Source organism: Echiichthys vipera (assembly GCF_963691815.1).
Source record: "Echiichthys vipera genome assembly, chromosome: 13".
NCBI lineage: Eukaryota > Metazoa > Chordata > Actinopteri > Perciformes > Trachinidae > Echiichthys > Echiichthys vipera.
In genome coordinates, this window is record NC_139838.1 from 8,991,544 (window position 1) to 9,019,535 (window position 27,992).

The 27,992-nt window shown below is 40.7% G+C and overlaps 1 protein-coding gene across 2 annotated transcripts; it reads right to left on the reverse strand.

Annotated features, from left to right (window-relative positions):
• Window positions 1-126: 126 nt before the first annotated feature.
• Window positions 127-27,963, reverse strand: slc66a2 (solute carrier family 66 member 2). 2 transcript variants are annotated; one of them, XM_083926048.1, is made up of 5 exons: window positions 27,437-27,963; window positions 26,332-26,465; window positions 23,289-23,339; window positions 12,315-12,531; window positions 127-731 (listed from the first exon to the last, which is right to left on the reverse strand). In XM_083926048.1, exons 1-5 carry the CDS (start codon window positions 27,637-27,639, stop codon window positions 521-523), a joined length of 816 nt encoding a protein of 271 aa, XP_083782174.1. In that variant the 5' UTR covers window positions 27,640-27,963; the 3' UTR covers window positions 127-520. The 2 variants fall into 2 exon arrangements, with proteins under 2 accessions (XP_083782174.1, XP_083782175.1); XM_083926049.1 differs by lacking the exon at window positions 23,289-23,339.
• Between the last annotated feature and the right edge of the window lie 29 nt (window positions 27,964-27,992).

A 27,992-nucleotide genomic window follows, 5' to 3' on the forward strand; every position in this document is an offset into this window, starting at 1 on the left:
TTGAAAGTGTGTGTTTTAAGGCAGAAGGTCCCATGCGGCAATCATTGTATTGTGTGGACGGCAGAAGCTGGTCCACTCTCTCCTTGAGCACGGTTTTCATTGCATACATGTGCAGTTATTGGCTGTATATATATTCATGTATGCGCATAATAATCTCCACATGCACAGGTTGATTCAAGGATATATTCTGTATATTCTCCAAGTCTGCATTCCAACACACAAGCTTACTGCCGCACTGAGAGAGAGTCAGTAGGATAAATACAACTAAAAAGGTTGAGCTTGTTTGTGAGAGTGTCCTTTAGGTATCGCTGCAGACACCGACACCACCAAGTGTCTGTGTATGTTCATGCCTTATTGATGGGTGTGTTATGTGTCTTTATGTATACTTGTGGGTGAGGGTTAGCAGTCTGCATCATGTCAAGGTGCTTTGGTTTTCATGTATGTTTATACATGTCCACTGCGCCTCTAAAAATGCTTCGTCACTGGTGTTGACATGTCCTCAGAGAGTTTGCAGAGGCTTTCAGAGGGCTTTGGCACTGGTGGTGTGGGAGACGGTGTGGGATACTGGTTTCTGTGGGTAGCGGCTGTAGTAATAAACCTGGAACAGGATGGTGAAGTCCACAAAGACCTGCAGCAGGCCGCATGTCCAGAACTGCACAGGAGCCTGGGTGAGCAGGAAGTAGCCCGTTTTAAAGGTGTCTCCGCTGGTCCACATCAGCACCATCTTGATACTGGGAGGAGAGGGTTAGAGAAGGGAGGATGAGTAAACGAGACTGGAGAAAATGTATCAAAACTCATGAACACTCAACTCATTATCATGAAATGTTATTACATTCTTACTTTCAGAATAATAGCTGGAGTTCTTTTTTTTAAAAAGTCATTTTAGATTTCTTTATCACAAATTGCTTCTTTTTAATTTCAATTTTATGGCCTTTTCCCCCAATGACAGTTTTAAAATAGGTCAAATTTTATTTCATATTGCCACTTTTTCACGACAGTGTTGTTTTCAACAGTTACTGACAATTTAGCACATCACATACTCACTGCCACTATTAACCCTTGCATCACTACGGACATTTTGGCTTTTTATATTTTGGTCATTTTGGCTGTGTTAATGCGTACGTGTATAAATTTTTTTTTAAAGATTATTTTTGGGCAAATGGGGTAAGAAAGGGGGGGGGGGGGGGGGGGGGGGGCATTTAGCAAAGAGCCAAACATCTGAGTCGAACCGGCGGCCAACCTTCAGCCTCTTTACATTTGGGCAACTGCTCTATCCGCTCAGCCACCAGCCGCCCCGTAGTTATATAATTTTAGATGCCGTCCATGTAGATTATGACAGATATAATGACAGATAAATGCAGCAGCAGTTCAATTAAGAAGGCAATAGCACACCACAATAACAACCATAGGAAATGAAAATAATGAATCTTCTCAGGGTGCAGGCTGCTCATCAACTCTACGTCCTGTGGCATGTTTCTGTCTAGAAAACTCACAACAGCATTTCCGGTACAAACTGTATAGAGCGTGCTCATGAGACAATCCAGGGGATGAGTTACAGTAAAAGAAACATTTTTTTTCGAAGCGACAGGAGAAGAGAACCCATGTGATTTGAGAAGGCAGAGAGTTCGCTTAAGCGTAATCATTGTCCTCTCGCTGCGACTGGGAAGCACTGTGAACTTAACTAATGAGATGGAAGAGGAAGTCTAACAAGAGTCGAAGAAACATAGGAAAAGAACCAAGCCCTGGGGTCCAAGCTCACAACTTTAGAAACATGTCATGCTCTCCAAAAGTACACAATATACAACTCCGCTGTGCAAATGACGGTACATCGCCTCTAAAAAAAGTCCTTTTAGGCTCCATTAATGGGCTATATGTGTTTTTTTCCACAGTAGTTTATGACAGCATCAGTACACCTCTCCACCTCTGCAGGGCTTTGTTTTTTTTCCATGAACTACTTAATGCTTTAGGCAGGGATACAGTACGTGTAGGCAATCCTGACAGAGAAAAGGACTGAGCCAGCACTGTGTTTACAATGCGCCCTTTTGCATAAAGGCCTCTTCAGCAACCTGCCTGCAACAATACCAACACATGCTGAGACATTTAAAATCCTTTCACTCAGGCATGTCGGTTTGGTTGGTCAGCACAATTTGAATATGCTTTGCAGGAGATGTTTTAGTCACAGACACAAGTGCAAATGTAAAGCGTTGTGCAAGGGTTTTCTTTGACCGGGTTTTGATATGTCTAAGAGGTTTTCGGCCCCCCCTCGCCCCCCCCCCCCCCCAAATCCAATGCATATTGCATGAGTGGTAAACAATCAGTGACATCTCTTCCTCTAGAGTGGAAAATCCTTTCACTACCCAATTGTATTTTAGACAACAGTTTGCCTCCAATTTTGTGGTGACAATTTGGCAGAGACCATTTCCTGTTTCAGCAACACTTTAAATAGCCTTTGTTACGATTTGGCACTATAAAAAATATATAAAATTGAATTGACCTGACTGGGGGTTCAGGTCAATTCAATTTTATATATTTTTTTTATAGTGCCAAATCGTAACAAAGGCTATTTAAATTCACTTTACATATAGAGTAGGTATAGAATACACTCTGTGACTTATTCAAGATTTACAGAGAACCAACAATTCCTCCATGAGAAAAAAATGTTTTTCCCAGTTTCTGTGAGGAAGACCTTGACTGGCCTATTCAGAGTCCTGACCTCAATCCCACCCCCACACCTTTCGGGATGAACTGGAACACAGACTGTGAGCGAGACCTTATCACCCAACATCAGGGCCCAACCTCTCGTTGGCGTCCAACCACTGAATGGGAGCAAATTCCTGCAGCTAAATTCCAAAATCTTATGGAAAGCCTTTCCAGACGAGTGCAGGCTGCCGTAGATAAATGCTCTTGCTTCTGAACTGAGATGTTCAATATCACGTGTGTGTAAGTGTTTTGTAATTTGAGTGAACTAACCCTTTAAGAAGAACTTACAGATGAATGAAAAAGTGATGGAAGGCCTGTTTCTTGGGTCATGAACATCTCAGTTGAGGTTTATGTTCATGACATATTTCACCACATCATGATGTGTGTTCAATTTAATCTTCCACTGATGCGACATAGATCAATCACAGCTGTAATCTCATAATAGGGTCATAACTATTAATCCGCAGCAGGGTCAAGTATTGTCCGTAAATTTATAACTGAATTTTCTAACGTGTCCTGATCCTTGTGGATCCTCTGAGGGAACATGCTGTGATAAACAAATCATGGAACAGAGCTTTGATTACTGCAGCAGGTGAAACATGGCGGTATGATGATAAAGAAAACAGGAGTCTTTGTGTTAGCAGATTCCCCGCTTTCCTATAAGCCTCTTAGCAGATGTAAAGGATGGATGAGAGGTAATCTAGTGTCTCTCTCCCAGCAGAGCTGAGTGTAACCCCAACTGTACGCCTGTCTTTCAGCCTCGTCGGGGCGAAGCTTTGCGGCCAAATCCCCTCTTGCATTATTCATGCCTCTAGCTTCACCTTAGCCCTTTTCATTTTTAAGGCCAATTTGTGCAAACCTTTACCTCATATTCTTTCCTTATTCTTTTAACGACACTTCCCCTGCAGCATCTCTGAATATCCCCTCTTGGTTTAATTTTCACATACTTCTCTTTTCACGAGCCCACTCTCTACAGCACTTCTCTCTCTTTCTCCCTGTCCATTCATCTTCCCACCACCTCCTTCGCCTCTCTATACCTGTTTGCATTTGCCTCCCCCCTTGCCTTCCGTTCTCACACTCTCCTTTCTCAGTAAAGAGCTTGTTAGCTCTGTGGAAAGAGACCCTCCTTTCACACTCATTTCTACCCTCTCTTCCCTCCACCTGTTCCCCCGTGGTTGTTGTCTGAGTTGTGGCGATGTGTATCTTATGAGAGAGGCAGGATTTGTGTTTGATCAATTCCTCCGCTAATAAGAGGTAACGCGGGGGGTCTGGCTCCTTATTTTCACCTTCTCTGATGATATATATATATATATGGAGGGAGGAATAGAAAGCACACTGAGGTCTGAGATGATAGACGGTGGGGGAGAAGTAGAGCTGCACTGGACCAGACAATTTCTACAGTGAGCTTTAGAGGCACTGGCATTGTTTGTATTTGAACACATAAAGAAACAGACTGATTTATTTGTAGGCTATTTTAGGCCCAGATGAGTGCAAAACACTAGGTATTTTGGAACTGTTTCAGGGTAAAAAGAAATACTTTGCAATATTGACAAAGGAGAAGAAGAACTATGGGCCAACCAGGTCTGGGTTGTAGGCTACCGGCCCCACCCATAAAGTTCGTGCACAAATAGAACATCAGCTGTAGCTACACCACTGCTGTACTAGAATATTTTCTAAGAAACCAACCCCAGTTACCAAACTGTGGAAGAGAATGGACCAAGATCAAACCAGAGCAGTGTGAGAAACTAGTGATGTCCTGTGGGCACAGATGTCTTTGTCTTTTCTCTCTTTCTCTCTCCTTTTCTTCGTCCCCAACCCGTGCAGACCGATGTCTGTCCTCCACAGAGCTGTGTCTGTCCGACGTTCCTGCCTGTTATAGGGAAGGTTTTCGTTGGGGAATTGTTTGGTCTATGTAAATCCTAAATAAGTCATAGAGTGTGGTCTATATATATAGTTCTATATATATATAACTTTTGTTATGATTTGACACTATAAATAAAATGTCATTGAATTGAATTCAAAGCTGTGGCCTCTACACTTCCTGTTCATTTTTGAATCCTATAGCCCGAAGAAAACATTGTTGAAATCTTCTCTTCTGACACAGCGGTTACTGTTCTCTAATTTTAATCACTGTTTTTTTCACAGAATAAAAGTTTTTGTTGAAATCAGTGAAATTGTTGTAAATGGTGATCTATCTATAGCCATGTTGTCATCTAAATGTAGCGCATGTCCTACACAAATTTTCACAAAATCATCAATTAATGTTTCCATCCACACAGTTTAATCCTCCAGTTGGGTGCCAATAAAGCATTGCAGAATAAGGGGACGCATAATAGAGCGCGAGTCAAACCTCAAACGAACAAAAACAATGAAGAAAAATTGATAGAAATTATGCAAAAAGGTAAAGAACTGCAGTGAACAAATAGATGAAACGTACATATGGCTACACTTGCGAACTTTCCTTGAAGTAGGGCTTTGTATGGGCGAGAATCTGGTATGATATGTATTCTAACACAGGGGTTACGATTCAATATACTGCAATATTGTGATACTGAAGGCAAGGCGATATATTGCAATTTTTTTAAATCTAATCTGAGGAAAAAGGTCATAGCATAAATATGTCGTTATGTTGGAGTGGAAGAGTCAAATGGCTGAAGATGTATTACGACATTGCTATCAAGGTCATGGTTTAAAAGACACAAAATGAACTGTCTAGCAACTTTTTCATGTAAAGTATTAATTAAAATTGTGTTTTTAAGATTGATGCTGTATCACAAAACATAAAACTGCCATACTCAAGAATATGGATTTTTTTCTTACACTCCTACCTGCAAGGAAAAATGAAAGTGGAAAACGGCATTGTGAAGGGTTCCCCTGATAGTCCCATGTTCTATCATTTCACACGGTTCTCTGAATATTGAAGGAAATGTATCATTGTGCAAATATTGACACTTACTGTGCCTTTGCTCAAACTCATTCAGTTTACTTATACACAGGGTCTGGGCAGTAAGAAAATGATCATTTTGTGATGGAGTGATTCTGTTGCTATGCACCTGGCTACACAGGGGTGACAGCCCGGCAGCATCGGTAGTCAATACAGTTTCATCCCAGCACGTGGCTGTATGGACAGCAGCCTGCAGGCTAAATAAGGCTCTGGCATAGCATAACGGGATGCAGTTCAAAACCACAAGCCTTATAAGGCTGCTGTTGGCTGTCCCATCTCCTTGCGTTGTTTGTCTGTGTGTGTTGTATTTGGTTTGTTTTATGGCAGGCTGGTCAGTATCAGCACATACCTCTGGTTCTCCAAGCTGGGGACCGTCTAATAATAGCAGCAACCTGATAACCATTAACACAAAAATTCCGAACTCCCTCGACGCACGCGCACACACGCACGCACACGCACGCATACAAAATATCTGTCTTCAAGTATTTACAGTAGCACTGGTTGAGATAGTTTCACATGGGTCCATATCCAGTTTAGACCAGATCAAAAGATTCAAAACAATTTATGTCGATCTACACTGTAAATAAAACAACATAAAAATAGGAATTAGAAATTGGGCCACGACACTTTTGTTTAACTGTGTTTTCAATTGTCCTTTGTAAAAGTCTCATAATGTAAGATTGTGAATGAGATTTATTTTCAGTTTCAGGTGGTAAAGTAAGTCTGGGTGCTATATAAATACTATGAAAGAATCAGACACTCAATCCACAGAGAAAAGCACAGAGCCTGTCTCAGAAACTGTCTTTAAACGAGCCGTCAGCACTTCTGTATAGTTAGTGATGTCACAACTGTACTGTATAGGTAGAAAGTTCTGTTGATGATGCAGAGACGCAGAGAGCGAAGATTCAGAAGACGCTAAAACGTAGCCTTTCAGACAGAACATTTTAAACATTAAAGCATGAAGACATGTTAAGGTAGAAATCCAAAATACAAATATAACCCTAAAATGAGCAGAATATGGGACCTTTAAAGATCCACTGTGCCTCTTTCTCCATTTCTCAAGGGTTCGGATGAGCTGTAAAACTCGAGGTCTGCCAGGGGCTGAATGTATGTGAGCTGGTTGTGCTTGATAACTACATTAGAGTGCAGCTTGAAAACCAGAGTATGCAAAGAGGGCAGGGCCCTTGGGTAGATGTGCTAAACCGCTGGTATCCTTCATGGACACAAATAAGGAAGAGGGTGCTGTTGGTGAAGTTTTACTTCATTCTACTAGCAACTGGTGAAGGAGTGAAAAGTAAAGTTTAAAAGAGAGTTACACTAAACGAAGAGAAAGCACACATATGTTGAGACTGTTGGAATGTCTTTGTCTCTTGTTTAGTAACATGGCTGTGGGGATTTAAAAAAAAAAAAGAGCAAAACCATGTTGGGTTTTTGCCATGGTACTTAGTTAAACCAGCTTTGATGTATGTTAGCTTATTGTTACTCTGATCCTTTCCCATCTTTGGATTGAAACTGTTTCACAATAATTTCCCTTGGGATAAATAAAGCTTCTTGAATCCTGAATTAGTAATTCCTCTTAACTTATGATTGTATTAAGACTACAGGAGATTCAAAGTTGAGAGTGTGAAAAAGGCTACCATTCTTATAAACAATGAGGTCATCTGCTTTACCTATACTTAGGTATTACATTTATTTTTATCATGATATGTTATTGTTTAACAGTGCATATCACATTGGAACATCCTCTAAACCTCTCATCCACCAGTCTCCTGTCAATCTTTGGATTTCTCCACATGCTCAAGTGGTGTACAAGGGGCTGTACTAAAGGCACCTCACCACCTCAGGAGTTTGAAGAGTGGTGTCTTTTTTAAAGCCTTTTCAAGCTCAAATTACAAGTGCCAGAAACACACCTTCTGAATTGATGAAGTGTCATAGAAACTAAATAGCGCAATTTATTTTTAGAAAGTTTCAAACATTAAGTGGGCTCTAGTACCATTTGTAATTTACCACAAAAAACCAACAACACTGTTTAAAAAAAAAAAAAAAAAAAAAAAATATATATATATATATATATATATATATATATATATATATATATGTATATATATATATAATAATTAAAATACAAGCAATAAAGCATAATTAACTAACTTTTGTGTTTGTGGGGGTTCCGTTACATTTACATATATAAATTTGCCTTATAATACTTATAATACAAGGACTAACTAGCTACAAAGAGAAGTCAAATAACAACGCACTTTCTTTATTTATACGTCTTCAACATAAATCTTTGTCGAGGGAGGATGATAAGTTTCTAAAATGAAATTTAAGATCAGCTAACCTTAATTGGCTAGCTAGTTACAGCTGAATAAATCTGTCAGCATCAATTATCATTTCCGTCAGCAAAATGGTGATGGTTGTTGACTAGAAATGAGAAGGCTCATAGTTTAATGTTTTTTTGTATGGCATATGTGCCACAGTTGTCTTAAACTGCACAAATGAAATGTTAGAAAAGGTTAGGAAGAGTAGTAAAATGGCATTATAGGTCAAAACATAAAGAGTTAGATAGGTCAGGGAATATTGCTCATCATCACATACACAATAAATGAGTGGTATTAATGCTAACCTCCAAGGACCCATTATTGTATAAGAGCAGTTAGTGGTGTCAATCTGAATCAGTAAGGTTTACAAAGATCCTGGGGGTCAATTAGCATTGCACAAATACCTTCGGCTGTGTCCTCATGGGACTAAAGCCTCCAACGCAAGATTCATCACCCTCCCTTTGAACTCGATCATATTTCATAATCCAACACTGCTCTGCCACTGCCTGTCTGACAGTGTGTCATACCGGAATGCTTGTGTGTATACATATGGAGAACATCCCACTAGGGCTACAGCTTCCGCATCTTTTTGTAATCTAATATTCTACCAATTATTCCAGTAAGCGGATAAATAAAAATATTATAATTTTGCGAAAAAATTTATTATATCTGGGGTAGGCCTATTTGGTGTGGTAAACTAACAGGGGTGTGTGTGTGTGTGTGTTTACTCAAACAGGTTTCAAAGATAAATAGATTCATTTAGAAAATGGATTAGAGATAAATATTATCAGGAAGAGCGACTCTCTCTCTTCCTGTTTACCGTAACAAGCAACGTACAAAACGCCACTGACACGTTTACTCAAACAAAACTATAAAGACTGATCAGGTAGGTGACGTTATGTTTCACACTGTAATGCAAAACTAAACATAGAGGCATTCACGAGGACAGCTAACGTAACCCATTCTCTTCCTGTTTCTCCGTAACTACGGCAACAGAACAGCAGCGCTCGGTGAAGTGGCGTTAACAACGAGCTGCTTTCGGCTTTTGTCTCTGCGAAATGATTGAGTGCACTTATTCATCCACACAAACACACAGTCGTTCATTCCATAACCCTCACTTGTGCATGCATAAACAAATCCTAACCACAAACCTGCACTGAAGTTCAGGGTTACAATTTTCAAATGCAAAATGTTTTGCTTTTAAAATGTGCATGTTAAAACACACACACACACACACACACACACACACACACACACACACACACACACACACACACACACACACACACACACACACACACACACACACACACACACACACACACACACACACACACACACACACACACACACACACACACACACACACACACACACACACACACACACACACACACACACACACACACACACACACACACACACACACACACACACACACACACACACACACACACCTTGAACGGAGTGCTGAGGTAAAGTAACCTAGCAACAGCCTGCCAGACTCAACAGGTTGTGCACAGACGGAGGAGAGAACACAAACAGTAAACAGAACTGGAAATGACAATGTCCTCTGCCTGCCTCCTATGGCAGCTTTATCTGCAGCGGCTGATGGCTGGCCGAATATGTTGCAGGTGAGAAAAAAGAACTGATGAAAATATATGACACTTTATACTACACACTGCCTGAATATGTTGTCTGTTATTACACCTCTACATAGCAGTCCACTGTTTTATCTCACTGATATCCGCCTCAATGATTACTGTTCACTCTATATATCACATCAAACTGTTTTGCTGCTGCTAATCAAAGCTCAACATCCTGCTTTACATTATAGTCATTCAACTGGTGAAACAGGGTGACTTTTATTGTGAAGTACAGCAGCCACAGGAAAAAGGCTAGATGAACCACCTCTAAATCTTTTCACCTTTGCATGAGAGTAAAAGAACATGAAGAACTAACTTTACTGTGTCCTGCTGTAGTGTGGAAATCTACTTGGGGCATTGTTATTCTTGACTTACCTCTTTATTGAAACAATGTGAGTTTGGTGGGAAGCACTGTACAACTGTGAACAGATACATTAGATGCTTTTCTATAGCGTTTCTGACAAAGTGGCTGTATGTTTGCTGTAGAATTAAACCACACTTGACGCTACCGCAGTTGTCTCCAAATCAAGCAACCAAGGTTGAGGAAAGAATATTATCAAGTCAGTTTGACTCTTTGCAACTTGTGCATATTGAAACTTTGTTGTGAAAACTGAGCCAAAGCAATTGTACTGGTAATTGCTAAGGATCCACAAGAAAAACACAGTGCATGACTAAAAAACAGCTATTGGGCAATGTGCCTTGTACCTCTGCATCCATTGTGGTGCTTGGTGGCGAGTTTATCCCCATCATGAGTGACAAAATGATACTTCCTGCTGGGTTTAACAGCAGAAAATTGTAGGACTCTTTCTAAAGCTCTTTCTTAACACTCATTTCAGAATCAAAGTGCCCTTTCTACAGGCTTCAACAATCAGACAGGAGGAAATCCATCATGGAACTGTGTTTTGAATTTAGGGTGCAGCCATTATCATTCCCTACTGCTACCAGCTATATAGATACTTACTGTATTTCCACTGACTAAAAGCAAGTGTACAAACATTGTCTGGGGGTTTGTAGAAATGCATGCTGGGAAACTATAGACAACACTTGACTGAAGAAGTGATGGAAACCAAAAAGTCAGATACACTAGCTACATGAGAGTAAGCGAGGGTTGATTCCTCCTATAAGCACATACAGCTTGATGAATAATGAGGGTGGCAGGCAAGGTGTCGGGTGGGTATGAAGAAAACGAAATGGCATGGGACAGAGAGGGTATATGGAAAGCCCAGCGTGGGCGCTGTCATGGTCAGTTAAGTGGACAGGCAGTTCTGCTGGAGCTCTGTTATCTGTCTGCTGCAGAAAAGCCAACCAGCAAAGAAAGAGAAGGGAAACACACTGCTCTGAGGCAGGACGCACACCACGGGAGAGCTTTTTATCAGGCATGTGAGTTCTGTCGACAATCTCAAACCCGCTGTCTTTTAATACATGCATTATCAGTTTTATCTTCAATTACTTTATTACAACATGTCCCTTTTTCATATTCCTCCAACCCTGGATCTGCTTTTAATCTTGTGGCTGTGTTGAGTTCTCTTTAAATCCATTTATGTCCCATTGCTTTACATTGACCGTTTAAAAGTGCTATACAGCTAAAATTGTGTTTACTATTTTGAAAAGCAGTTGCCAGGGCTTGGCTGCAGCTTAGAAGGCTAGTAGAATAGATTTTGAATCTTTAATGCTTTCAAAAATCTATTTTTGTAAATCAATAACTCTAATTACATCCTGGGACTTGTTGCAAATCAACGTTAATGAACCAAAATGATACATTAGCAGTAGATACAGCAAGGCAGAATAACTCATTGATTTTCAGACAAACTTCAGAGGGTCGATGGTCATTTTAACATAACAAATAGTTGTCAGGGGCCCCGTTCTTACTTCCTGTTCGACAGGTGTCAGAAATACTTAATAAGCATGTGTCAGTGTTAATGATCATAATCGAGACAAAATAATCTGGAGTCATTAGTCACAAGTATGCTGCAGTAAAAACACCCTCAGAGCTGCCTGTGATAGAAGCGCCGCTCATAAATAATACAGCACTTATCAGGATAAAGACATTATCACTTATCAAGGATGCAACAGGCTTTGTTTGGATTTCCATCTGACTGACTGTTGGTAAATTATACTAAAGGCCTAAATGGTTGAGGGGGGGAAAAGAAAGAGTGACAGTAAATAACCTTCTAGCATTCAAAGTGTGTTTACACTGTGTTATTCTGAGCTCATTGATGAGAGAGTTGACAATCTGGAGAGAAACATGGTGAAATCTTTGGCCCCTTAATGCAAAGCGGGGGTCCTGGATCACACTTTTTGGAGCTTTGGTGACCGAACACAGCGACCACACAAGACCAAATTCTCAAAATGTGACTACTACAACAAATCATTTCTACAAACCGACCAATCAGAATATGACATGAAATGACTTGCTTTGATATATTAATTCTAGTACCGACTTTTTAGCTAAAGGAGCTGTAGTTCAGACCAAAACTGTCATGTCATATTAAATAGAGATTGTATAACATTTTTCTTCATTAATAAGAGTCGAAAGTCCTGAGACTGTTCTAGGCAACTGCTGTCAGTGACTAGCATTCCTGTTTAACTGAAACAAACAGAGAAAAAAACAACGGGGAATTCCTGCGACGTCAGGACCAATTGGGTTCAAGCAGAGAATCAAAGCTGTAGATCAATGCATAATGTTCAGTATTGAATCCATACCTCATGCCCTCTGTCGACTTGTTCTGATAGTTGCAGTAGAGCTGCGGCGTTCCCAGCATTGCTTCAGTGAAGACGGCCAGGAAGCCCAGGGACTCCACGAACAACGCAGAGTCCAAGAAGAGGTAGGTGATGTAGGCCGCCATCAGCGTGAAGGCCAGCACGCACTGCATATAGTCCACGAAGCGACTCCACAACCAGAAGTAGCTCCAGTCAAAGTCTAAAAAGGCGCACAACATAGGGAAATCCCAAATGAGTCCAAGAACTGAATACTTTCTAACAAGTACAATTCTCAACCAGCTGGCCAATGATGGCAGAATAACAGAAACATTACTTGATGTGCAAAGCGGTTCTAGAAAGGATCCTGATTGAGATGAAAAAAGTCAGTTGTAAAGTGTTTTCTGGCTCCAGAGGGAGCTCTTTAAAGTGTGGCAAAATAACCCTGAATCCATCATCTGGGTTATCTCAGATTAGGTTAGGAAACATTTAAAACAGAAAGCCTGCATTACAAACTACGGTATAGTTTGAAGCATGTGTGTAATTACCAGGCATGAAGGATCAAAACGATACGTTCAGTTGCATCATGGAAAACGTACGCTGCAGTGTTTTTGAAGCTTGCCCCATACCGGGTACTAAAAATCTGATTATCTCAAGGCAAAGCAATTTCATTAATATTGCACGTTTCATAGACGAGGCCGACTCAGTGTTCTTCACATGAAAACGTGAAGAAATTACAGAATAAAATGAAAATTAAAAAAATAATCCAAATAAAAAAAGTTGAAAGTAGCTGAAAAAGGTTATAAAAATGCAACGTACTCCGTATAGTCACGATCAAGCAGAAAGCCAAATCAAACAAACATTTTAGTCTTGTCTTAAAAGTGGTCAGAGTTGGAAGTGTTACATTTTTCAGGAAGTTAATTCCAGCTATTTGTTGCATAGTAACTAAATGCTGCTTTCCCATGCGTTGTATTGAATAATAAATTGTATTTATGTAGCGTTTTTCAGAAACTCAAAGTTGCTTATTTACTCTGGGAACAATTAACAGACTGGTCCCAGATGATCTTAGTGCAGCGAAAGCATTTTAAGGGTATACTTTGGACCTAAGCCATGTAGTGATTTATAGGTGAGCAGCAGTATTTTCAAATCAATTGTCTGACATACTGGGAGCCAGTGTAAAGATTTAAGAATTTGTGTAATGTATTCAAAGCATTGGTCTTTGCCATATTCTACCTTACTAGTAATCTCTATTCATTAAATTTTGACCTTTGATTTTTTTTAAATCGGTCTTATGAGTACACCAAGAAAATGCCATAAACAATTAAGAAAAATGCTTAGTACAGACCGTTTTATAATGATGGATCAATATTCTGTATTCATTCTGTAGGAAAAGCTCATTAATACGACATCGGTGCCTTTCGATACTGACACATGTTGGTGCTGCCTTAGAGTCAAAGTTTGATGGTGTCTGAAACTCATTCTGCTCATTAATGATACACAAGTTGTGGTTTAGACTCCAGGTTAGTTCAGTTGTGACAAAGTTGTACTTTATGCAATCAAATATTCCACTACCGTCACATCTTCAGCATAATTAACTAAATAATTATTAGAAATATTTAGTAATCCTGTCCTTCTTTTTTTGAGCCGTTTAATTAACAAAAGGAAGCAAAAAAAAAACCCAAAAAACTGTTTAACTGACTTCACACTTGAGCTGGGAATTTTGACAACACTCCCACAATCCCGTCCTTGTATTGAGAAAAACACTATATGCCATTGCCATAAATAGGCTGTCTGAACTGTGCATGATTTGGACTTGTTCTCATTACAAATTCTTGCAAAACAGAAGCTTTTTAACTTCAGCTCTAGAGGGAGAAGACTCTGTGAGAAAGGGCGACGCTGGTTGTAGTATTGTCGACACAGTAGTAATGGGCTGGGTGGGAATGTTTACTGCTCCAGTGCCTCTCGCGTGCGTTCCTTATCCAATGAAATTATTAGATAAAGATTCTGAGCACAACAACACCGGCCTCCTACAGTAAGCCACAGAGTCAATAGTAATATTGTGCCAATATCTCAAGGCCACAAAGCAATCAATAAGCCACAGGTTCTATATAAGGGGTAATGTAGCGTGAGCCGCCCATTATTGGGAATTGAACCCTGAAAAGATGATGTAGGCTTGAATCAACCTGAAGAGGTTTAATGTGCAATAATCACTGGCTTGCTCTATATTGACTGCCTCAAATTCATATTTAAAAATGATTTTACAGATTTAAAATTGGCTGTCGAAAAGTGATGATCAGAATTGGTTCCATAGAGACCAGTCTAAGCAGGACAGCGGCCTGTTTTCCATAACTGACTAATCAGAATCAAATATACAACAAAGCTGTGTAATAATTTAACTACAGCTAATGTGAGAACAGATACAATCAACACATCTTTATGGTATGAGGCCTGTGAGAAAAAGTGCATGTGTAGCTGCTGTTTTACTGTGGTAGCAGAGGACATTAAAAGAGTTATAATGGAAATCGAATCACGGCTGAGAGCCAAACCTGTTTCCCCACTCCTGTGTCTTAAATGAGATTTCAACAAGCCTCAAATGCAATCCAGCCCATTCTTTTAATCCCGTTTAAATGAGACTCTCTTTATCTAAGAAGCACATCTAAGCACTCTAAGGAGGCCTACTGTACGATATAAGCCTGCAGAGAACCCCGTATACAGTAGATAAAGCTTAAAGAAAATACATATCAAAACACTGTTTGGGATGACATCAAAGCTTATCATGTCTAAACTGAACCAGCCTGCTATTCTTTTGAAGACTTGATAAAATTAGAAGTGAAAGAAGACCAACGTTTATGACATTTCAGTTTTAGATTTAATGACATGTTGTTTCATGAGAGAATTAATGGTGACGATTCTGACATTTAGATGGCATTTCTACATGGCAGGCGGGCATGCGTGCAATATTGAGCCAATCCAATTCTGCCTGGTTCCAGACAAACACGTTAAACTAATCCCATAAATGTAACCGAATAAATCTCAAAGAGCAATTCAGACCAGGCCACTGTCGACCACTGTCGACCACTGCCTTCTGTCGACCCACCACACGCTCCATACAGCAGCATGCATCATGCCAAACCTTGCAGCCATGTAGGATGGCACCACAATGCAGTGTTGCAGAAAACTCAAGCTAAAAGCTATAAGAGGGCAGGCGTTTCTGTTCTTAGTATAATCAACACCAAGAATATTCTTTGAGAGCTGTTATGTGTACTGTATAGCAGTGTTCATTTCTTAGGTGTTGTAGCTGCAGATGCTTTGTGTAGCTGTGGAGCCCTGCTGGCAGCAGCGGACTGTGAATCTGGGCCAACTAGCACCAGGCTGGCGCTGCCTGATAACAGCCAAACACAGAGGGAAGCAATCAGGTGCAATAGAGCAGTGTTCAGCACCAACCTGGCTGCTAAAGGCGCGCACAGCTTGAAGAAAGTACATTTAGTGTATGGTTCAAAGTGAAACTACTGGCACCAGTTGGGATAGTATAACCCAGCAACACATACAGTAGTAGCCAATGGGAAGAGCAGTGGAAACATTTACAGGGTTTTGCTTCCTTCCATCTAAGCAGAGCTCTGACGAAGAGACCTAACAGTGTCAAACGTGTCAGATTAGCTTTAACATAAGCTGTTTTCTCATATCAACTCACGACAATATGGGGCGAATCCGGTGGGAACATTTTCCCAATTTGCCCTTTCACACATGTAGCACACAGTAGGAGATTGTCCGTGTCAGACGCATTTTCACTTGAGCCCCTTTCACACACCTATTGCAACACTGAAAATAACCAGGCACAACCTGGAAGAGAGGCATGTGTCCTGTTATTAAGCATAATTATGGCTTTGGAATGCAGTTCCACAAAAATGTAACATTGTTGCATCACCTCAAACTTCATGAGACTTTTTTTATTTGTTCTAAAATGAGCAAATACCAACAAATGACTTGAATTATGCCAATGAGAGGACATAATTGCAAAGACTGCACATGCACAAGCTCTTTATCTACACGATTTCCATGTCAGTTTTTAAAATAAAAAGAAGAACTTTCTTAGGTCCCTGCCTCCCCCCAGTCTCTGTTGTCAGGGCCCGGGCAGTGGAGGAGTGTGTATTTCCTCTGAGGTGAAAATAAGATATGTTTTCCATTTTGCAACTTAATTTGGTGGCCAGAGATTCAGCAAAGAGCACACAACACATTTCTTCTGAACACTTAAAAAAAGGGCAACATTATGATTATGACATGCTTTTCAATTATTTGTGAGGTCCTCATCTCGCAGCTCATGTTTTAGTGATTCATAGTGCTGTGCTGTCATCATCCCTTAATCCCTGTGTGTACACACTTTGAAGATGCACGCAAATCTGCCTACAATTCGGAGCAGCAGAAAAGGGAAAAACAATACCTTGTAGTTAGATCAGAGCGTCACGCCATTCCACACTGACCGCTAAGGGACATTTACCCAGGAACTTTTTCTCAGCCATACAACCTCTCTTGCTGTGCAACTTGTGTACCCTCGGGGCACTCTCCTCCCCCTCTTTAATCCCTGTGCTGTGTGGCAGTCGCAGTAGCACTGTGTGGGAACAGACGGGAGCTGCATACAATAGCCTCCGTGCGGTGGCCAAACGTCTTGTGCGCAGCTCGGTTGGAAGTCCCACAGAGTTGTGGTACATGTGTAGGAAGGCACGGGTCAGTGTTGGAGATTTCAGTCGCCTGTTAACCAACTGTTTCCTGCCAGCTTCAGTAAGGCCCGGGCAATAATGGCCAAAAGGCACCCGTTGGAGAAGCAGGGACCTTATTATGACAGAAATTGAAGCTCAGGTTTGAACGAGCTTCATTTTCTGAAATCTGGACAGGGAGCTTTTTCACAATGACTAATGGGCTTTCACTGCCGAGCCGAGGAACAGCAAGTTTTCTGTACTACCAACCTGGACTCCAAAGAGGCCAGACCTCTACCCGTCCTTAGGGAGAGGATAACTGCACCTACAGGACATAGTGATTAATTCTAAGCCGACAAACCCAATGAAGCTACAGCTACAAACCCCAGTTGGACTAGAATGAGCAATGAGCCATGACCAAACAATAGAAAGAAATGGAAATCTCTTGTATTGCAATGTACCTCTGTAACATCGTTAGGCAAACATCTCTGTGGCACAAGACCACTCAATCATCGTGACATATTCAAGGTAACTGTAGATTCTAGGAAATTCTTCCTTCCTGATGTATTTTTGAGCATGCTTCAACCAGTTTGTGGCTGCTATTCCAGTGAGAGTTCCAACCAGTTGTTATTTGCTCTGCTCATTAGAGACTTAGCTTGTTCACAACCAGAGGTGTCAAGTAACAAAGTACAAATACTTTCAAATTTGGGGTAATATGAGTAATTATTTTTCAGAAGACTTTTTACTTCTACTTGTTACATTTGCAATTATCTGTACTTTCTACTCCTTACATTTTAAAAATAGCATCGTTACTAGGTATGGGTACCAAAACCTAGTCCTTAATTTGCCCCGGGGTAAGATATTGAAATACCGTAGCATCGACAGGCTCTGACGTTATTGGTTCTGCTTAACAGTGCGCGCAATCCTCCTGAACAGACCCTGTGTCTGTCAGAGCCCCGTACTCCTGTACAGGGGGCTGGGCGGGGTCTCGCTCACCACCTGTCTCGTCACTCTCTCACACACGGCGCTAGAGAGATGGTCGGGAGAAATACTGACGCAAAAAGTAATGCTAATAGGTGCAACAAAGGTTTTGCATTTAAAGGGACACGAGTAGCCTCTCAAAACATCTAAGATGAATAACATTCAGATGAAAACCGTTTTTGACAGCCTAGCTAACTCTCCCGTTTCCCCATCCACCTTAGGTATGTTCAGTTATGCTAGCAGTAATTATAATAGTCAGAGCCCTAATAAAAACATGGGAGTAATAATGTGATGCCCATGTTACCACTGTATTTTTTATGTTGTTATGCCTTTAGAAAAAGTATTTTTTGTGGTAGGTGGGGCAGTGCACTATAGGTCCCTGTGGCATGGCCTAAGCATTTGTCCTTAGTGGCATTTTTTCCCCTCACATTACTTTTATACTTTAAGTAGTTTTGAAACCAGTACTTTTACACTTTTTAAAAAGTTTGAGTTGCTACTTCTAGGGAGGTATTTTTAAACCCTAGTATCTATACTTCTACTTGAGTAATGAATTTGAATACCATTGACACCTCTGTGTTCACAACTGCACTCTGGGGCAAATTTACAATGAAAGGATGATTTGTGCATCACTTGCACCTGCTATGCCCTGTCTTCAGGTCTGGTTAATGGAAGATTTTGCTGTAATGATATGCTATATTATGCCATGACATGCAAGATAATGATTGCCACACCAGCATTCTAGGCAGCATTGGAGGTATTCCCAATACTGGCATCGGAACAACTCTATTACTGGCTGAAATATCGACATTTAGCTGAGTGTAAATGAGGATGTGGTGCCGACAGACAGAGCTGTTGCCACTTGGGGACAAACAGACAAGCTAACCCGAAGTCTGAAATCACAGACGCCTCAAAGTTTGCAAACATGATTTTCAGTCTCGGAGCAGAGCTCTGTTTGCTCGCTGACAAACAAATTTATGCTGCTGAGGATTTTGAAAAATCCAATCAGGATTTCCTCAAAAGTAAAAAGCTTGACTGTGGCACACATTTGACAAAGTGAAACTTTCCCCTCTGGCAAAACTTTTTTACAAATATTCCATCCTACTTTTTTTCCCTTCCAAACCCTTTTACCTCCACCTGAGTGATCACCAGCCTTTCTGATCCTGACACAGCCAAATGATCTGATCTTTTAATCTCCTTAAAGGATTCCAGCAGGCAGTCTTCCATATAAAAAACACTGAGCTTCTATAACACCAGGAGTTCTCTCATCTAAAAATCAAACTACACAGCCTACGACAGAGGACATACTGTACAGCACAGATGTGGTTCACCACAGGCGGCCTTTTCAACCCATCATCATGTAACTGAGCCATCCGACATGATCTCAGCTACCAAATTACACATTATCAAGTACAAAAGCATTCACAGAAAGCCATACGTATACAGCATCATGGGAAGTTCTATTAAAAGTCAGCTGCTCTGGGTTTTTCTTTGAGTACAGATGTCCTGCTGTTTGATGAAAGTGATGCTGTGCTGCTATGAGAACAAATATGTGCTATGATGAAGGTTCAGACAACACAAAGAGAACAAACTGAAACAAGAAAAACATAAAAGGTTGACGATGTGTCCTGCTGACTAGACAACACTATGGTGAGGCACTGCACAAAGCTAGAATATGAAGCTGTTCCACCTAACAGCTGCACACTGACACCATTGGTGCTATATGTTATACTGTTAACTATCATTTGCCTTTCCATTGCTGCATCTTTGAGCCTTTATCCATCTAACGGCACTGACACTGACCACAGCTGCTTCAGGCCCTCTAAGTGATGTTGCATATCTAACCAGTCCACAGCTCTGCTTCACTTCTTCCTCCCTCTGCCTGGGGCGTTTTGCTTCTATCAATAGTAGACTACAACGTGCCTACCCTTGATATTTCCACAAACAGTTCAATGAGCAGGCTCAGGCCAGCAAAGCTGCGATCAAAGAAAGAACACAGCTTTCAGTAAGCTCTAATGATGCTTGGCACAGTTCACTGATCGATGTCCATTCACAGAGGCTCCGCAATGCCAGCTTCAACAAGTGGGCAAAACTGAGCCAGCGGCACAACATCTGGGCACTGAAGACAAGGAAATATCCTCCTCCTCCTCTGATGCCAAAACAGAGTGAACCACAGGTGGAAGCACGGTGTTTGTGAAAACTAAGTCTAATGTTTTGTACCTGCTTTCCTTATGATGTTCCAACAAAACTGCACTTCACTGCCGAGACATGTAATGTGCACGGGTCCGTCCCAAGAGGAGAATTTGTTATATATTACAACCTGCTGAGCAAAGTGTACTCTGTGCTTTTTCAAATCATACAAATATTGTTTCTTACTGCCATCTAGTGTCCGTACCAGGAACGTCCATCTTTTCTTCACTAATACTTTGTACTAATTCCATAGTGTATACTTACTGTATACAGTGTGCACTATAAACTGATCTTTGAAGTTGTTTTTTAGAACAGAAGAAATCAATATATGTTTTAGTTTTATACAACAGGATATAATGCAACACGTGCATCATCAGACATCGAAGTGCAAATTTAGAATGCCACCGTCACTTACATTTTAACAAAAAGAAGCTTTGCCTACTTTGTGCATTACATTGTGTGACAGTAGAATGTTTTGCCTCTGAAAAAGACGTCTTTGGCTGGAAGAGAATTTAGGGCTCCATATCTTCAGACACAGCACATACAAGGGGCACATACAAAATGCTGTGGCACATAGAGATTGGAGAACAGTGAAAATGGAATGGATGAAAGAATGAATGGGTGATGTCCGGGGCCTCAATCAGCCCCCCATAGTATACACATGTGCATTTTAATATCTTAATAATAATTAATATCAGAATTTGATTGATATTGTGCCAAATAGTCTCGTCACACCACTTATTCTGAATGTATGGTATAGTTTTCTAATATTGTAGTGTCATGATAACGATGGTGCTGTCAGTTTACCTTCTATGTTGCATCTTCAAAAGAGCACAATAAAAATGTGACACTGTAATTTCTGCATCTATTATTGATTTACCACGTGTGCTCCGAAAATTTCTGGTTGCGCTCCTAAAATTTTCATTTGGGAGCCTCAGTGCTCATTGTGATTTAAGTTAAGTCTGGAGGCCTGGCAAGGGCTCTAACACAAACAGAAACCAACACACAAGCCAAGGTTGCAATTTGTTGCCATTTTGACATGCCAAAAATGGCTCTGTGGATTAGTTCCTATGACCATGGAAATTTGTGTGAAAAGGGTTCTATATGGGGATTTTGTGTGTAGATTTACAAGTTCTCTCCATGTTGTCTCCATGTTTAAACTGAACACTACTGTATATTAGCATTCAAACATTATAATATAACTCTGTTCTGCTTGGTTTTACTTGGGCAGCCCATGTGACTAGGCCACTAAATGTGAAGTTGCTATTAAACGTGATGTCAGGTGATACTTTATTTACTCTTTATTTTCTTACTGTGAACAAATTAAAAATACCAAAACCAACAATGAGTTTCTCTCTCTCAAGACACTTTTCCATTTCTCTCATGTCTACTGTCACTAAGTCTCAAGCCCATTTGTTCCTACTGATATAGGTCTTTAAAAATGAGTTACAAATATACACTTGCTTGTTTGTTTTTTGTTTTTTTTAATTAGTTTCCTAAAACCAGCGCTGAACTGTTATTATCAGCAAACTCAAGCAGAAGGAAAAAGTGGAGTTTTTGAGGACTATTTTCAGCGGCGGATGTAGACACATGCTCTATTGAGTATTTACTTCATGGTAATGAATGTGTCCCCCAGTGCAACAGTGTGGCTCAGTGATGTGTCTTTAACAGTTCTTGGACAACAGTGGAGCTCTATGATAGCCTGACATCGCCGGATCGAATCGGAAATCAGAGTGCGTCTGGAACCTGTCAGTCGATTTCCATGGGGTGTTCAACGACCAAAATACCTCTGGACGCAATTGGATAGACCTACAACCAATCAGAGCAACCACACATGTGATGCAGCGCTGAGCGACGGACGAGTGTAAACAGAATGCAGCATGCAGAGATGAGCTGTGAGGGTGTAGTCAGAAATTGAAAATAATACTTGAACAGAAAGTTCCATATGAGCTGCAGCCATCTTGGTTGTTTTTAAAATGCCTCATCGGCACTCCTCTATGCTTAGCTAAGTTCATGCTCATTACAGTCTACCCACGTATGTCTGGTTTCCAGGCTAGCTCAACGGCACGGAGGAAATACATCAGGCTTTGGAAAAACAGGCAAAACATCTTAGTAGGGTCAGTTCATTGTTGGTTTTGTTCTTTTCAATGGATTTGTGACAATAAGAAAAATGTAGAATATCACCAGCTTTATCATTAAATTAGGCACCAGCCGATTTTTGGTTTGAACCCGATTTTCCTCTAACTAAAAATTAGACTGACTCTTTGAAAACGGTCAAACTTTTGATGGATAAAACACATAGCTACACAGCAAGAGTGATGTCAACATGTGTCTATGCAGACACGAGGAGCATTCCTTCTGTTGAACGTGTGACTGGGTCAACTTGGTACACCCCAACCCACAGATTTTTGACATCCATTATAAAAGGGGCCTTTGAAGTGAAACGAAGTGTAGTTCAAAGAACGCTTGAAAGCTGGTTAGAAGACAACATCAAAGATGCTTTACATTCACATTTTGGGGCCAGATAAAATAAGCATGCACTGGTTTAAAGCTCATAAAAAGACATTTGGTTTAAGAGCAAATATGAAACAATCATTTCAAACTGCAAAACTAAAAGCAAAAAATACAAGATGTCGGTGAAAGGGTTAAAATTGTACTATCAACAGGTTAGTCTACTGTAAATCACTGATAACTAATTACTTGTCTACGTGAGTTCAAACCAGATGAGCTCTTGATTTCTTTCTAAGCTGTCATTTCACGCCAATGACAGATTTAAGCACAATACATGCAAAAATCACACCCACACAGGTTTTTCAATGAAAGCTGATCCTTCATTTGTACTGAGGATGTGAAGTGTAACATGCACTGAAAGCAGCACATTCAGAGCAGTGGCAGTAAATAAGCTCTGGGAATCAAACATGGATGCAACAACAGGACTACATGCGGGTGAAATGGGCTCATGCTTCTTCCAGGCATGTGGTAAATGGTGTTAGTCATCAGTTAGCGTTGGCTGGGCTGGAGGGAGAGCCACACTGGATCATCATGCGGGAGACACAAAGATGGAGAGGAAGATGAACTACAACTGATGTTTCATGGCAGACGCAGAAAGTTCTGTACATACCCAGAAAGAGCCTCTTAGGGATTCTGATCTCCTCGTCCTTACTGTCTGTTGCTACAGACAAAAAATAAGAAATAAAAAAAAAACAAGGAAAGAAAAAAGAAGAACTTGGTTTTCTTCATTTTATCAGCAGAGTCTGAGTTAAGCCGTGATGTGTCAGGTGACGGACCTTGGCCGTGACTTTGTAATCGTGTGACAGGTGGTCAGACATTTCAGGTCATGGCACTACTGATTATCTCATTCCCAGATTAGTTACATCACATACCGTGTTTCCACTCAATTCTCCAGCGATTTTAAGCAATTTTTTGTAATGTTGCGAAAAGAAATGTGATGTAGGTACGCTTCCATCAACTGGTTTGGAGCGAATAAACCAGGCTACAGCGTAGTTTTATCAGAAGTTGCCGCTATGGGCTACACACGGCTGTAACCTGCCAATAAACAGAATAGAAAAAGTAGAGGATGCTAACCGGTAACAAAACACGGTTGTGTTCAGATGGAAAGCCTATTTGCGAAAACTCGTAAAAACTCTTAAGGAGACTTGCTTCCCAACAACCACAGAGCTTTAACATGCAAGGTCAGTGCCTTATCTTAACCACCGCACGAGACGTCCGCAAATTGTGGGTTTCCATCTTGACACGACCATGGAACAAGTCGCCTTAACTATCTAACCCATGTATGTCAGAAACATGGACAGAGGTCTACGGGAATTTGGTTCAATTGTCAACTTTCTAACTGTTGTTGAATGTCAGTGAGTATTGGCCATGTTTCATGCTGTCTGGGGACAAACAAAGGTTATTGGGATTATACAGGAAGACAGCGACAAGTGGAAACAGCTGATCACTCGCGAGTTAAATGTTCACTATGTCAGAACTTATTCGGAAAAGCCGTTTCCACTTCCCATTTAGTTCATCAACTCTTTTTCAACAAAAGATAAAATACCGCTTGAGAGAGCGGAATTTTTTTTTAACGGAATTGATGACGTTCTATCGAATTCTTTCATTACCAGCTTTTCTGATGCAATACTTGAAAATGTGCATACAAATGTGTGAATCACTACTGATTACAGTGATATTCTGTAACTAATCCATCATTTGGTGCAAAAGAGCACAAAAGTGTTCCCACAGGCAGTGTTTCCTTGGAATCTTTGCACTTTTAAAAGGCCCTGAAAACACATTTTATCAATCGAAATCTTACAAATAAGATCAGGAAGGATCAACTCTATTGGACTTTTTTCTTCAAACTTAAGCTTTGATTGTTGCTTATTAAGCCATGACTATTTGATGTTATTAAGAAAAATGTTTAGGACACTTATTCACTTCCGCTGGTTGCCTGGCAACCTCAAACTGACTTTGAGAAGTTCCTATTCCTTGCCAAGAAATAGTCCTGCACATAAACCCTTGGAAAACTACAACTTGTCAGTTTTAGTTTTGAACATTTTGTCTGGAATAATCAAGATAATTAGTGAGTTTTATAGGTGCTTCTGACAGAGCAAGGTTAGCTCTTTACCCGTGCTCTGTCTTTATGCTAGGCTAACTGGCTACTGGCTTTAGTTGTAATTCTTTAGCTGTGTCATTTTCCCACTAACAACATTGTATGCCTTCATGACTGGTTTGTGCCAAATGCACACAACACACAAACTATAGCATTTCATTTTGAATGGAGACTACAGTTACAGTATTTTAGTCTTTTTTGTACTGGATTCCAGTTGAGAGTTGCATTCATTCATCTGTATGGACATTAGCACTCAGTATTAGAGTGTCTTCAAGGTAACATGACTGACTGCCACAGGGACAGGGAGCATAGCTGAAGCATCCGATCCTGCATGAACACATAGCACTGCATACAACATGTGATACGGGTCACACAAAACACATGACTTAAAACCACAGAGGGCTGCTTCTTGTTCATTTGTGTGCAAAATGATGTACATATAAAAACAGGAACCAATGTGTCCTATGTAGGGTACTGAATAACTTTAGAAGGCTGTAAAGAAAGACACGCTGTAGCTTTGACCTCTTTTTACAGATACAGAGATCTCCTGTCAGGGAGAGGACAGAGATTAACTTTATTGCAAATCACTAGGACGCTAAGACTTTAAACTGGGGACATTTTGGATTGTTTTTCTTTGTCTCAATTGCTGCTGAAGAGCACATGAAGATCGGCTAGATTTGGATCTATTATTAATATCTTATTTGTAACGGAGTATTAGTAATTAAATAGTTAAAAAAATGCAAATCTCTAAACTATAATTTCCTCTTCTAAACTTCATAATAACGGACCTAACGCATCCATCAACTTTTTAGACATGTGCTTGTCTTCCAATTGAAAATTGTAATAAACATATTTTTTGCATGATTGATGCTTTTTCAGGTGAATGCGATCAATTTAAACAGCTAAATAGGGATGCACCGATCAGAGTTTTTCAGTCCAGATACAGATTTCTGGGCTTTGGGCATGAGCCGATACCACGTACGGATCCAACACCAGTGTTTATTTGAGTCAGTTACCAGTTACTGTAAATTCCAAGTATTGAGGTGCAGTATGAAGCTGGTATTTTTCCTTTAGAAGGCCGATTTTTTAGAATTTGTTTTGAATCTCCTCACGAACATAACCTGCACATCATGCTACAGGCAACAGTCATCATTGTAGTTTTTTAAGTTAAGGTTCACTTGTAGTTGTTTTAAAGCAAGTTAAACTGGATTATTCAAACATTAGCATCACACTGGAAGGTAAGGTTAGCTGCTTACACTATCCTAACAAACTCTCATGCATCATTCACACATTCTAATTTCCTCTCAAACACTTAAACATGCACCTGCCTACACACATTCACTCTCGCTTGCTCTTAGATATTTTTACACTCTCACACACAAACGCATCCCAATCACACATTTTCTCACCTCGGATCACACACACTCCTACATACTCGCTCTTTCGCAGATTTGAAGCGGCACTTAAACGCAAAAACACATTCGCTCTGGCACAGTAAACCGAGATAACTGAGCTTTATCTGCACTGTGAAGAGGCCCTGCAGAGGGTTCCTGACCTATAAAGGAGCGTCTCTTGGTGTTGAGTTCAGTGGCCATGCGGACGTTGGTGCACAGGTTCAGCATGATGAGCATGGTGGCGATCATGATGATGCTCTGCCACAGCAGCAGCGTCTCGAAGTAGCGCCCAAATCTGATTGAGAAAGACGGAAGAATGTGTGAACATACTGTGAAACATGTAGCAGGCAGGAAATACAATCAAAGCTTTGCTTGATTTTCTAGTTGTTTCTACCTGTGCTGAGGCAAAGACAGCCTCAACAAAGCAGCTTGTCAAATGGTTTAACCTCTAGGAAGATATTTTAGAAGAAATCAATGTGTTTACCCCTACAAAAATTATACCAAAAAGATCCCATTGCATTTTTCCCTCTTTCAAATACCTGCAACATTAGATTAGCCAACATTAGTTCAGTGTAAACTGCTCAGTTTGGTGGTTTTTAGAGCTCCTGTTAGTCAGGTACACATGCGATGATGCCTACTGTATCTGTAGTATTCCAGCATTGCAATTGTCAATTTAAGACCTTTTATGAATAATTACAACCCATAATTGAATCCAGAGTACAGCCTATCCACCAGCAGCTGTTATTCTGTAGCTTGTATGAGAGGACCTGTTGGTCACAAGTTGTATCCACCACTTCAGTGGGTGGCAGCAATGCAATGGACGCTTGTGAGACTATCACTTGTGAGCCGAATTAAAAAAAATATCCCATTGATCCTAGAAACAACCTCACTCTTGTTCCATAACTTATATACTTTGGCTTATAAGCAAAGAAGTATTAAATTGATAGATATTTGAATGGAGTTTTGCCACCATACAATGTGAATGAACACACAGGGAATGATTTGTTCAATCAAATCAAACTTTATTTATATGACACTTTCCATACTTTTTACAGTCACACACACACACACACACACACACACACACACACACACACACACACACACACACACACACACACACACACACACACACACACACACACACACACACACACACACACACACACACACACACACACACACACACACACACACACACACACACACACACACACACACACACACACACACACACACACACACAATTGCTAAGGAGACTGTTACCTGAAGAGTATCCGTAGGATGTTTGCCACCAGGAGGACCAGGCACACATATGTGGAGAACCCTTCTGCATTCTGGGTCCGGCGGATGTCTCTGTACTGGGGGATGTACGGCACCAGCCCACCAAACACCATGGCACCAGCTGCGATCCATGTCACCAGGTGGTGAAACACGGACACAATCTGGTCAAACAGCTCATCATCCATGTTCAGCTGCTCACCAGTGAAAAGAAACGGTGAAGTGATGTCAGCTGGCTGCCCCAGGCTCCGCGGAGACTGTTATATGGTGTGTATCCGTCTCTGGTTCCTTGTCGTGGATTTGACAACGTGAGAAGGGTAACATCCGTGTTTGCCGTGCATAGTCCGTACACAAAGAGGCAGCTACTGCCACGCCATCACAAGGCGAGCAGTGAATCAGATACGACGGACCGGGGGGCTAAACGGTACAGTAATATCTGAGCACAGTGGTCCAAACAGTGATATGCAGAACCGGCACAACTACGCTCACTAAAGTTAGCAGGCTGTTAATCTGCTTCCATTTCTCTAAGTAAACAACAATT